At 40.4% G+C, this 14,001-nt stretch overlaps 1 protein-coding gene across 1 annotated transcript in view; it reads right to left on the reverse strand.

Moving 5' to 3' along the window:
- Positions 1 to 7,509: 7,509 nt before the first annotated feature.
- Positions 7,510 to 14,001, reverse strand: part of SDHAF3 (succinate dehydrogenase complex assembly factor 3) — a 57,562-nt gene continuing 51,070 nt past the window's right edge. Inside the window, exon 3 of the mRNA XM_061587122.1 lies at positions 7,510 to 8,822. Coding sequence (XP_061443106.1) covers positions 8,610 to 8,822 — 213 coding nt within the window. The 3' untranslated portion in view covers positions 7,510 to 8,609. The remainder of the gene's footprint in view (positions 8,823 to 14,001) is intronic.

Below are 14,001 nucleotides of genomic sequence, written 5' to 3' on the forward strand. Positions count from 1 at the left end.
GCAAATTGTCCCAGAATTTGAAAGTAGTAGAGCTGGATCCAGATTAAGTTAGTCATGCTTTAACCCCATTGTAATCAGCAAGACTTAAATTAATCATGACTAATTTGTTTCATTAATTTCAGTGTGATTTAGCTGTAATCCTAATGCCACTTAACTGGGAATAAGACCCATTGAAGTCAGTGGGACTTATGTCTGAGTAGACTTGGTTAGAACTGTACTATTGGCCATGATCCAACCTTTAAATAAAAGGAAAACATAGGTATTCTTTGAACCATGGTTGCTTTCAGATCCTGTCTTCTGTAAAGTGTGTGTGTCTGTTTGTGTGTGTGTGTGTCCAAATGGCCACCCAGTCCTAGCTTTTGGATACCCAGTGGACACAAACGGACAGAACACAAATACAGATTGGAAGCCACTGAAACAGATTAGAGGTATGAAATTTTAGTGAAATTGAACAGAAAGAGTAGAACATAGGGGCACATTACACAAACATTCTTAGGGTTTTTGCAAGCCCTAAACTGTTTCTGAAGAAACAGTTTAACAAAATCTCTCCCCCTGTACACTGTGATGTCTGGTTCTTTGTATCTTCATTCTTTTTTTTGCAGGAATTCTGCTACAGCAGGTTGTGGATCATAAGAAGCAGTTTTTAATTTTAATTTGCTTTTTAATGTACAGTATGTATTTACTGGTGGGTGGGCAGGCGAGTAAGACTTTCGGTAGGCTAGTAACTTGTGTCGATGCATTTGCAAGGCTGTATTCACTCCCTGTTATTTTTTGTTGTTTTTAGTTTGAACCATTTTTGCCTCAATCCAAATGTCAGAGCTTGTATGCAGCAGAGAGCCTTCCACATGCAATCCACTTGAATTAAAAAAATGGACACCCAGTAATGATTCCTTAAAAAATGCCCTGATGTGGGTGTGTGGGTGCACGCACCACTGCTAGTAATTGTAATAATTGATACAAAACAGAAACATTCTTGCCAAGGTAACTTACAAATTAATGAACTTTAATTAATCACACTACACTCAATTTACTAACAATTAATCAGAGTTGCTATAGGTGGATTCATCAGGTGTGTGTATACATAGAACAAAAAAAATGCCGCCTAGTAATTCAGGTCAAGCTGACCTTGGCCACAATCAATTAACAATAATAACAATAATATAAAGCACATAGCATTTAGAAAGTGCTGTACCAAGATTGAAAAACAAGTCCTTTCCTGCACATTTTCAATCTACTAGGAACATAGGAAGCTGCCTTACACTGAATCAGACCATTGGTCCATCTAGCTCAGCATTGTCTACACTCACTGGCAGCATTTCAGGCAGGAATCTCTGCCAGCCCTACCTGGAAATGCTGGGAACTGAACATGGGACCTTCTGCAGGCAAGGCAGATGCTCTACCACTGAGTATGGCCCTTCCATTATTCCCTTACTAGACACAACATAAAAGGAAAAGGGATGGGTGGAGTAGAAAACAAGCAAATGTAGGGACTAATTGTTCTTATAATGACCAGCTGGAATGGAGACAGCTCTGTCTGTTGGCTTAACTGCACATTATTTTATTTGATGCCCTGAGCCATCGAAAAAATGATGTGTAGTTAGGCCCAGAGACAGAGCTGTCTCCATTCCAGCTGGTCATTATTTTTTTCCTGTCACTGCATCAAAATTGTTTTCGGTTAGATTTCCCCCCCTTTTCTCCCTTACTTCAATATGTTGCAGCATGTCATATTAATACGATATGGATCATGCTTCAGTTTCTCTTGTTATGCAGCTGCCTAATTTGGTTAAATCCTCTGGCACATGGTACTTGAATGTTTAACTGTTAAATGATAATTCCAAAATGCAGATGGGCGCTGAACTTCAGAAATTTTTTTTTTTTAATGAAGGTTCGTCCTGTACTGTTGAATGGGAGGGTTCGCAAGCCCTGTATGAGGGGGAAGGATCAGAGCAAATGTTTCTTATAAAAAGTAGCTTAGGGCTTCACAGAAAGACAGTTTGGATAAAACAGTGATGTTGTTGTTAAGTCAATTTGCAGCATATCCTTCCCCAGATCTTTATCAAAATTTGCGGCATACTAAATATGAACTGAATAATTTACTTTCTGTTAATAGTGAATTTGCATTAACATGTTTGTACCAGAGATACTGGGAAAATGGAAAGAGGCCAGGTAAGATTATGGCATTTTGTTTAAAACAACAAAAAGATGGAATTATATTCTGTTAATTAAGGATGATGTATACACAACGGCAAAGGATATAAGTTTAGAGTTTCAAAAGTACTATTCTAAGTTGTATAGGAAAATTAGAGAGCCTATGGGATGTAAATTTGAAAATTTCTCAGTTGGTCCTTCCACAGTTATATTTGCAATAAAGGGAACTTCTTGCAGAGTCTTTGAAGATGGAATAAATCAAGAAAATTATTGATACTTTGAGAAATGGGAAAGCTCCGGGACCAAATGCTTTTCTTATTGAATGGTATATAACTGTGGGGAACCTTTCGCCTTCCAGATGGTGCTGAACTACAACTTGCATCATCTCATTGGCCTTGCTTGCTGGGGCTGATGGGAGTTGCAGTTCAGCAACATCTGGAGGGCCAAATGTTCGCTAAACCTGCTACAAAGCATATTCAGATTTTCTAGTTCATAAATTACTTTGCCTGCATCAAAAAGCCTTTGAATCAGGTACCCTGTCACCTTCAATGTATGATGCTTATATCTCTGTTATCCCCAAGCCTGGTAAAGACCATCCTAGTGTGAATTATAGGCCAATTTCCTTCATTAATGTAGATGCTAAGGTATCTACAGCAATCCTTGCTAACAGACTTCAGGCAGCGATCGCAACATTAGTACACCAGACCAGGTGAGTTTTATTCATCAAAGGCAGGAAGCAGAGAATTTAAGTGGTAGCACATCTGGTTGCTTTAAATAGTAAAAGAACTGATGTGGCTGTGACAATTTCTCTTGATGCTGTAAATAGCCTTTGACAAAATATATTTGATGCAGTTTATTTCTGTTACTTTGAAAAAGTTTGGGTTTCCTCAGGGATTTACATATTGGAAACTTGTTGCTGCCTCTAAATCAGAGGTGAGGGCAAATAGAATTATCTTGAGTGCATTTAGAGACAGGAGACAAGACATCTCCTTTGATACTTGATTGATATTTGGAGCTATTGCCATGTGCAATTAGGCAGAATAGCGAGATTCATGGGTTTGTACATGAACGAGGGGCACCCAAAGCAGAATGGTCAAAGCTAAAACACCAGACTGATGCATCCAAACTCAGAGGAAGGCAATAGTAAACCTCCTGTGAATACCTCTTACCATGAAAACCCTATGAACAGTTTATCCAAAATGCAACACAAGGTAGTGCTGGAAGATGAGACTCCCAGGTCAGATGGCACTCAGTGAGCTACTGAGGAAGAACAACAGACAAGTACGAGTAGCGCTGTGACTAATGATGCCACTGGGTCAAAGCCAAATGGAAGCTCAGTGGCTGATGCGCAAAGATGCGAAAGGAGAGTCCAAAACTGTACGATGTACACAATAGGAACATGGAATGTAAGAAGCATGAACAAGGTAAAGTTAGAAAGTGTCAAGCAAGAAATGAAGCGTATCAACATTATAATACTTGATGTGAGTGAATTAAAATGGATGGGAATGGGACATTTTCAATCAGGCAACTACAAAATATTTTATGCAGGAAATGAGAAATTAAAAAGAAACGGGGTTGCTTTAATAGTGAGAAATGATGTAGCAAAAGCAATTAAGAGCTATAATGCAAGGTCTGAGCAAGTGATATCAATGAGATTAAATGGGAAATCTATTAACATAACCATCATCCAAGTCTATGCTCCGACGACAAACACAGAAGAAGAGGAACTGGAGAGATTTTACGCAGAAGTACGGGAAGAAATTGATCACACACCAAAACAAGATGTGCTGATAATCATGGGCGTCTGGAATGCAAAAGTAGGAAACGGAGAAGAACTAGAAATTATGGGGAAATGGGGCTTAGGAGATAGAAATGAAGCAGGAGAAAGCCATCGAATTCTGTGGAGCCAATAATGTGTTTCTTGCAAACATTTTTTGAGCAACCGAAAAGACGACTGTCACCATGAACATCACCAAATGGTCAATATAGGAATTGAACTGATTATATAATTGGTAGCAGAAGATGGAGAAGTTCCATACTTTCTGCGAAAACAAGACAAGGAGCAGACTGCAGTACAGGTCATGAACTGGTTGTATCAAAAATCAGAGTAAAGCTAGAGAAGACAACAAAGCAATCATAATGCCAAAATAAAATTTAAATAACATCCCAGAAGAATATAAAGATCAAATAAGGAACAGATTTGAGGCTTTAAACTTAGTTGCCAGAGAACCAGAAGAACTATGGAGTGAAGTCAGAGACATTATCAGGGAAGAATGCAAAAAGACAATACCTCTAGTTAAAAAGTGAGAAAGACCTCAATGGATGACTGAAGAAACTCTTAAAATGGTTAAAGAAAGAAGGAAAGCAAAAGCAAGAGGAGACAGAAACACAGTCAGAACCCTAAATGCAACAATACAGCGACTAGTACGTAAGGACAAAGAGAACTGTTACAATAGTTATTGTATAGAAACAGAAGAGGACAACAAAAAAGGTAGAACAAGAGCCCTACTCCAAAAGATTAGAGAAATCAAAGGGAAATTTAAACCAAAAGTAAGTGTGTTGAATAATTAACAGGGGAACACACTGACTAACCAAGGTGATATAAAAGGAAGATGGAAGCAATACACTGAAGAACTCTATAAAAGAGATGCCAGGATGACAGATTAATTCACAGAGGAACTGTATGATGAAGAAACAGAAATTTTAGAATGTGAGGTGAAAGCTGCTCTTAAAATACTTGGAAGAAACAAATCACCAGGAACAGATGGCAAACAAATAGAGTTACAAGTTACTGAAATTAAATCTGTCCAAATTTTGACAAATATTTGTCAACAAATATGGAAAACTAACAATGGCCCACAGACTGGAAGAGTTTAATATATATCCTGATTCCAAAGAAAGAGGATCCCAGGGAATGTAGTAATTATCAAACTATTGCCTTAATATGCCATACAAGTAAAGTAATGCTCGAGATTCTACAACAGAGGCTCTTTACCATATATGGAGCAAGAAGTGTCAGATGTCCAAGCTGGATTTTGAAGAGGAAGAGGTACCAGAGATCATATCGCAAACATACGTTGGATGATGGAATGGACCAAGGAATTTCAGAAGAAAATCACCCTGTGCTTTATAGATTACAGCAAAGCCTTTGATTGTGTAGATCATGAAAAACTGTGGAATCCTTTAAAAGAAATAGGGGTGCCAGAGCATCTCATTGTCCTGATGTGCAACCTATACTCTGGACAAGATGCTACTGTAAGGACAGAATATGGAGAAACCAATTGGTTCCCAATCGGAAAGGGTGTGAGACAGATGTATTTTATCACCCTATTTGTTTAATCTATATGCAGAACATATCATATGGAAAGCAGGATTGGACCAAGATGAAGAAGGTGCGAAAATTGGAGGGAGAAATATCAATAATTTAAGATATTCAGACAATACCATACTACTAGCAGAAACCAGTAATTATCTGAAACAAATGCTGTTGAAAGTTAAAGAGGAAAGCACAAAAGCAGGACTACAGCTGAACGTCAAGAAGACTAAAGTAATGACAACAGAAGATTTATGTAACTTTAAAGCTGACAATGAGGACATTGAACTTGTCAAGGATTATCAATACCTTGGCACAGTCATTATCCAAAATGGAGACAACAGTCAAGAAATTAGAAGAAGGCTAGGACTGGGGAGGGCAGCTATGAGAAAACTAGAAAAGGTCCTAAAATGCAAAGATGCATCACTGAACACTAAAGTCAGGATCATTCAGACCATGGTATTCCCGATCTCTATGTATGGATGTGAAAGTTGGACAGTGAAAAAAGCAGATAAGAGAAAAATCAATTCATTTGAAATGTGGTGTTGGAGGAGAGCTTTGCGGATACCATGGACCGTGAAAAAGACAAATAATTGGGTGTTAGAACAAATTAAACCAGAACTATCACTAGAAGCTAAAACGATGAAACTGAGGTTATCATACTTTGGACACATAATGAGAAGACATGATTCACTAGAAAAGACAATAATGCTGTGAAAAACAGAAGGGAGTAGAAAAAGAGGAAGACCAAACAAGAGAGAGATTGATTCCCTAAAGGAAGCCACAGACCTGAACTTACAAGATCTGAACAGGATAGTTTATAACAGATGGAGGTCACTGATTCATAGGGTCGCCATAAATCATAATCGACTTGAAGGCATATAACAACAACAATATTGGTTTTAATGTTTGAGATGTTACTGTCTTTTATTGTGATTTTTTTTAAAAAAAATCTTGCTGTAATCTGCTTTGGGACCAGTTTGGGAGTAAAAAGCAATCTATAAATTTTTATAAATAATATAAATACATGTCATGTCAGCCAGCCTCATCTTACTAAGGTGCCGCATTGCACTTACTTTAAATCTACGCTGAATAAGGCCATCATCTCCAGCAAAATGCAATAATCTCGTTAATTTATTTTAAAATGAACGTTCCACACATTCTGAGAAATCTTTTGAGATGAATATAGAAACACTTTCACAGCACTGTTATTGTCTTACAGAATGCGCTTTACTTTTCATAATTACTGAGTCTATTTAATCCCATTGCTTTAATATGAAAGAGGGTGGGGCGGGGGGGGAGAGAGCCAGGCTTTTAAGGAGAAGCAATGAAGACAAAGTGTGTGTGGAAGGGAGGGAATGGATTTCAAATTTAAGAACTTTTTGTGACTTCTTATATCACGCAAATTTTCTAAACACAAAACAAAACAGCACTTTACTAGTAGCGCAAAAATTTGATAGCAAGATGTTTCTGATTGCATTTGGGCCTAACGTAGTTGCAAAGATAGGTACATTGATTTAAACATTTATGCCTGACTCAGTCACAATGATAGTTATATTAGGCTGGATCTAGTTTTTGTCATACTCAGGGTAGTAGACCCAACTGAAATCAATGGGACTTAAAATAGTCATGACTAACTTAATTCCCACTGATTTTAATGGGTCTACTTGACTTACGCCTGGTTTCGACTTGTTGGATTTAGCAATTATTTTGGATAGAAAAAGCATTGCTTATATTTTGTGATGCCTTGTTATTTGGTGGGGGTTTTTTTACACCATTTTCTTAGATTAAGCTCAGATTTAGGAAATGGGTCAACAATATTTTCAGCATACATTACATTGGGACCCAGACACTTTGTGCAAAAAGAAATGGCAGAGCATAAGTCTGCAAATCATTGCATTCCTGATGTGGAACTCTTTAGGTGTGGGCTTAAGCTATGCTTGCCCACTGGTGAGAGAAATATGCTGGCCCGTGTAGTGGCAATATCTACTTTGATGTTATTACTTCCATGGGTGAAGATTATGCAAGTATCTATTTTTATGGGTGCCTGTGGCTGTCATGTGTATTGTAAGTCTCAGTTATATCTATAGCTAATGTGATATACTCTCGTTCTTTTGGACTACAATCACCATTCCATCATCCCCGATCACTGGCCATGCTGCTGGGGTTGATGGGAGCTGAAATCCACACCATCTAGAGGGTATGAGGTTGGCTACCTCCAGTATAGACTTTTTAGATACTACAAAAACAAAAACAAAAGGATACAGTGATGGGTGGTGGCCCCGTGACAATGGAGCAGTGGAATCCATTCTGGGTTTTAGTATGAACTGTCAAAGTGCCACCAGCTGCCACTGATAGGGTATAGATGCTGTTCCAGGGGTGAGGAACCTCTGACCCATGGGACAAACGTGGCACACCAGGCCTCTCCCTTTGGTCCACATGGCCATTTAGGGGGAGCCACACCCAACCACCCTAGACACATCACGTGTGGGAAGGTGAAGGGTAGGGCTTTAAAGGAATATTTGGGAGCTTAAAGTGGGCTCCTGATTGTTCCTTTGCCAGAGCAAGGTGCACTGCCAACCACCCATAGCTGATGGGTGGGAGGCGCATGCCTTACTCATGGAGGAGGAAGCCATTTCCATTGACTGGAAACCGCTTCTCCCTCCCAGTTCTACTTTTTGAAGCCATCTTGTGTGGCTCATTTCCATCTCTGACATCAGAGGTGGAAAGTTTCTATGTGGGGGGGGGGCTTGCAGAGCTCTTTGTGAGCCACCCCATACATCTCCTTTTTTCCTCCAACGTTGGGGATGAAAATGAGAAGCACGGGGAAGATTGTAAAGCATAGGGCTGCCAACATCTCTTGCGCTGTTGTTCCCAAGCTTGGGAACCCAGCACAGGTGTGAAGGATTGTGACATCACATGATTGACAGGTGGATTGTCCCACCCACTTGCCAAAATTGACTCCCAAAAAGATTTCTCAAACCCGTTCTATACCATAGTCTATACCCTATGTTTTCATACTAACTGCAATTTTGCAAGCACTGAAAACATACGGTGAAGACCTTGGTTAAATCTTCCCACAGCTGAGTTCACAAAGATTTGTAATGTAATGTAAAGGACAATTGAATCAGGGAGAAAGGAGTACAATTCACAGAGATCTCTCAACAACTACAACAACAACAATAAAATAACACTTCAAAGTTACAGTCATCATGACCAAAAGCATGCCAACCCACAGCTGTTTTTCATTTTCAGCACAGTGAGTGGAAGAGTTCATTTTGCCTTGTCTGTTGGTCTTAAAAAATGTTGACGAGGGTCTTGATCTGTTCACATCTGATACCAAAGATCTCAGTATCTGTAACTGTCATGAAATGATATGTTACATTCACACATATGCACCACTTTAATTTCACTGTTTTCTGTGTTCTTTAACAAAGGACACAACTGCAGACAAATGATTTAAGAATGATTAGAACAGAAACATTCTACATATTCATACTAGCAAGTAAAAGCTGAGGTCTTGATCCAGTCTGGGTATTTGCTGCCAGGTACAAAGGTCTCCAACAAAACATTGACCACAGACATACTGGGAAGCATCACATTATCCAAATAGCATGGGTTGTATCCAACATTAGTCATACTCAGAGTAGACCCACTGAAATTAATAGAAATGATTAACTTCAATTGATTATTTTTAATGAGTCTACTCTGAACAGAATGTAGTTGGAGACGACCCTATGTTCTGGGTGCTGGGAAGATGCAATACCTTCACAGCGTAAGTGTGATCTTCAGGGAAATCACATGGACAAAATTAAAAACAAATGCACATTTATTGTAAAACACTGTAAAAGCAATATCATTCATATATCCGGTGTGTCCAGAGTAGGCCTCTCGCCATGGGGATGGGATCCCAGATTAACCATGTTCCCTATCCTCACATATGCATGCAGATCCCCTTCAGACTGAAGCCAATCACACATCTGCTGGGGGGATGGTAGGCATGTGCAATGGCATCTAGGGACAGAGCTGGTCCACTCATTCTCATTAGCCCCTTCATGCATTTGGTAGCCACAGATATAGAATGCCTGAACAGGGCTCATGCTGTGCTGTATTTAACGTACTGGATTGTGTTACAAACTTAGGAGGCTGAAAGTCTAGTCGAACTGAATATGATCAGTGAAAAACGTTGGCATTTGCCATCATTCAGAAATGGCATAACAGCAGTCAATGACGTGTGAAAGCAATTACTGCAAAAATATAAGACCAATAAAGTACAGAGGTAATGAGTTTTGTAATTAGGGAAGAGACAGAATTAATACCAACATTGCCTTCCCTGACATAAAACTTCAGAATTACAACTGTGACCCAAAGATTCTTCCTTCCAAACTTTGAGGCTGGAGTCTTAGCTACTCAAGAAGATAATGATTAAAAATGTTATAGGTGTAGTGGTTAGAGTGCTGGACTACGACCTGGGAGACCAGGCTTCAAATCCCCACACAGCCATGAAGCTCACTGGGTGACCTTGGGCCAGTCACTGCCTCTCAGCCTCAGAGGAAGGCAATGGTAAACCACCCCTGAATACCACTTACCAAGAAAACCCTATTCGTAGGGTCGCCATAAGTTGGGATCGACTTGAAGGCAGACCAACAACAACAACAACAAGTGTAAGTTCAGTTTATTAACTAATAAATGTTCTTTCTTTTAGGAGGGGATGCATAAAAACTGGCTGGCAAAGAACAGGCGTTGCCAATGTTGTTGTTGTTGGACTTCAACTTCCATCAGCCCCAGCCAGCATAGTCAATGATCAGGGATGATGAGAGTTGAGTCCAACTGAAGAGTACCACATTGTGGCATGGAGCCTATGACAAGAAACTCAGGAAGTAGATGCTTAAACACTGGCCCAATTTAAGGCTAAGCCAAACCATGGGTAAGTGCAAACAAGCTAATGTGTGACTTCCCAAAACTACTGCACTTCTCTCCTGGCCCTGCTTCTGCTGCACTATCCAGGCCTAAGCCATGGGTTGGCTTAGTGTTACATTTAAACCCAGGCTCATGGTTTGTCTCCCCCAGACAAACCATGAGTGATAAACCAAGAACAAACCTTGGTTACAGCTCATGGTTTGCCTGCAGTGAGGCAAACTACGCTCTGGGCAATGCAGCAGAAATAGAACTGGCAGAGGATCACTGATATCCGCAGTTCCAACTCAAAATTGTTTTGATCCTGAATTTATGGAACAAAAATTCTAAGCTCATCAAGAGGAGAGATGTCTGGGTAACATAGCCCCCCCGTCGATTAGGGATGGGGGAGAAATTTGATTCAGTTTGCATTTAAAGCTGGATTTATCAAATTTGCACTTTCTGAAACAATATGAGCACCAAAACACAGCCATCCTTTGAAATTCACACATCCGAATTTTGTGATGCAGTTCTCCAACCAACCAATGTTTACAAAAATGCATATATTAGGAGAAATTGCTTGCAAAAATGTGTTCCTTAGTCAAAACTGCATGCAAATATGTGTTTATTAGGAGAAATTCGCACTAAAATGCTAAAGAATTTTCATGAGTGCTTTTTTTTAAAAATACAAACTTCTGCAGAAATGTAGAGAACTGAATTTAAGATTTGAAAAATGAGAAACTAAAAGAACCTAAATTGATAGCTCCTTCCATTCCTACTGTAGATAAACAAATCCTACAGAACAAGGGGGAAAATGCTTCCTATCTGCTCAATTGACAATTTTGCATAGTCTATGGCATTTATGTATTGTATTAGCTGATCTTGTTTTGGTTATTTATCATTTAATGATTTGTTGTAATTGATGAGTGTTTCTTGTTTTCCTCTCAATTGCTGATATTTTGTTGATATTATAATATTATATATGAAATATTATATAATATTATATATGAGTTTTGTTAACTGTTTTTAATTGCATTTGGTGTTGTTATACTAAATACGCAACAAAAATCACATTGCGAATGCCCAACAAAAATCACATAGGGTGATAATGTGATTTTGTGTTCGTGTATGTGTGTGTATTGTCATTTCTTGGAGAATTTTAAAAAGAACTTTCAAAGACGACTGAAAATGAGGATGCAATCGTGTAAAAATATAGTCCTTCTATACTGTATAGTAATGTAGATAGGTGCTGTACAAACTAAGATGGCGAGATGAATAGATTTGGGTCCATAAAACAACTTTGGTTTTACTGATCTGAAGGATGAGGTGAGATAAAAGAGCTCACTTTGCTTGGAGTGTAAAGGAAGAGCCTTCAATTGCACTTACTGTAGTTTGCAGGGATTCATTCGAACCTAAGTTGTCTCAGGTTCCACCTCTTAGAAGAAATGGAACACAAGGAAGAGGCTCAGTCAATGAGGGCAAGGCATGCAAGCTGCATTTGTGTCCATACCCATCTCACCATCAGACTGCGAGCAGTTTAGGATGAGCGAGCTACCACTGATGCCAAGCAGGAATTTTTGCTTCCCATCCTAAATTGCCTGCAGGATGGGAAGGTCTTTTGTTTGTTTTGTCTGCTCGGCATTGTTGCATCGGTTGGGATCAAAATTGTTTTCATCTAGCCTAAGACTTTCTCATATAAAATGACAACTAGCCAGGCTGCAGCTGGCAAGTTCATTGTGGGTATGCTGAGGCTGAAGAATTATAGTGGATGTTAGTGAACATTCTGAGGCATTGGAATGGTGAAAGAATTATTACTCCCAAACAACTTCTCGTGGTGTACCAGTCCGAGGGACCTGGAGAAAAGAGCCTCCCATGGGCCTGAAAGCGTCATAAGGCATGTATAGCCAATGTGATGCCATTGAGATGTTGTTGAACTACAACTCCAATCCTCCCTAACCATTGGCCACAGATCAAGGACTGATGCTGCTGACAGGGCCTCCACTACATAAGATGTGTGGGCAGGGATGAGTAAGGACTGGTTATATCACTGATCTGACTCTTGGGAACCAGACTGAGGTTATCAGCATACAATAAGCCACAGGAGGTACCATCTCTAGTTGGCTTTACCCAGTGAAAAACATTGCACAGATCTTATTAGTAAATTAATACAGTTGCGGCTCATTGTTCAACCCATTTACTGTCTTGTCTATGTTCCGGAGCTATGGGCAGGCAATTTTGTCGTAAAAAAGATTAAAAATGGCTGTGTCTTCTATAAACCAAACTACATGTTACATTAGATGCAGGCCCACGTTTGCATTTAAAAAGCTCAAGGCAGCTAATAATAACAATAACTTAAAAACAAATAAAACCCAAATTACAATAAGCAGCAGAATTCAAAAAGATAAAAGGCAGCCGTTCAAAAAGTAAACATTCTCCAGAGATAAAAAAAATTCAGTGTGGCATCTTAAAACCATTCATATCCCAAAAGCCTTCCTAACCAGGGAGGCTTTAGCCATCTGGTGGAAGCCCATTAATAAGGGGAAAAGGCAAGCCACTAAACACAAGAACATAGAAACACAGGAAGCTGCCTCTGAGTCAGAGAGCACTCAGTACTGTCTACACTGATGGGCAGAGGCTCTCCAGGGTTTCAGACAGGAGTCTTTCCCAGCCCTGCCTGGAGATGCCAGGGATTGAATCTGAGAACTTCTACATGCAAAGCAGATGCTCTACCACTGAGACTTACAGAGAATGCCACAGCCACTTCAATACCACTGAGCCACATTTCAGTGTCTCAAAGATGCACCTATACTGAAACTTTGATCATGAAGCTTGCTTCTGAAAATGTATGGGCAGAGCTATCCAAACCTCTGATCTGTCATGCTGGAGGTGATTGACATGGAGCAGAGGGGTCCCTCTGCCCAGTTCCGCATGTCTCTGCTGGCCTCCGGGGTCAGGAGAGCTCCACCATCAACAGGGACACCCTATTGGGGAGGGCCCCAATATGCCCACCCAAATGGTGGATGAAAGCTACTACTGATAGCATCCCTACTGGTGGTAGCCAGTGGAAGCCCCTGAAATGGAGCACTTCAGGGCTGGGGCTGGGCTGGCATAGGATCCTCTGGGTCCTGTGTTGATTTCTGCTGCCATCATTTGACAGCAGCAGGCCCAATCCAGACCTCTTTGCTGTTCCAGCCTGGAACATGTGCATCACATAGGCATTCTTCCTTGCTCCCCTATCTTCCGCCCTGGCTGGCCTGAGCAGTGGGGCTGTGGACATGCCAGTGGCTACACCACTCCATCAAGTCTCACAGCTGCTAGCCAGGGCTTTGAACTGACCCCTTAATGACTTTCTCTCAATAATGGATGGCTACAACCAGTTCTTACACCCAGAGGTAGCTGGTAGCTCCATGCTGGGCAAGGTTCTGGAACGGGTGGTGGCCGGCCAGCTCCAGGGGCTCTTGGATGACACTGATTATCTCGATCCGTTTCAATCCGGTTTTAGGCCTGGGTTTGGTACCGAAACAGCCTTGGTCGCCCTGTATGATGACCTTTGTCGGGAGAGGGACAGGGGGAGTGTGACCCTGTTGATTCTCCTTGATCTCTCAGCTGCTTTTGATACCATCGACCATTCGACCATTCCTTCT

This window comes from Rhineura floridana, chromosome 10, assembly GCF_030035675.1.
Source record: "Rhineura floridana isolate rRhiFlo1 chromosome 10, rRhiFlo1.hap2, whole genome shotgun sequence".
In the NCBI taxonomy this organism is placed as follows: Eukaryota; Metazoa; Chordata; class Lepidosauria; order Squamata; family Rhineuridae; genus Rhineura; species Rhineura floridana.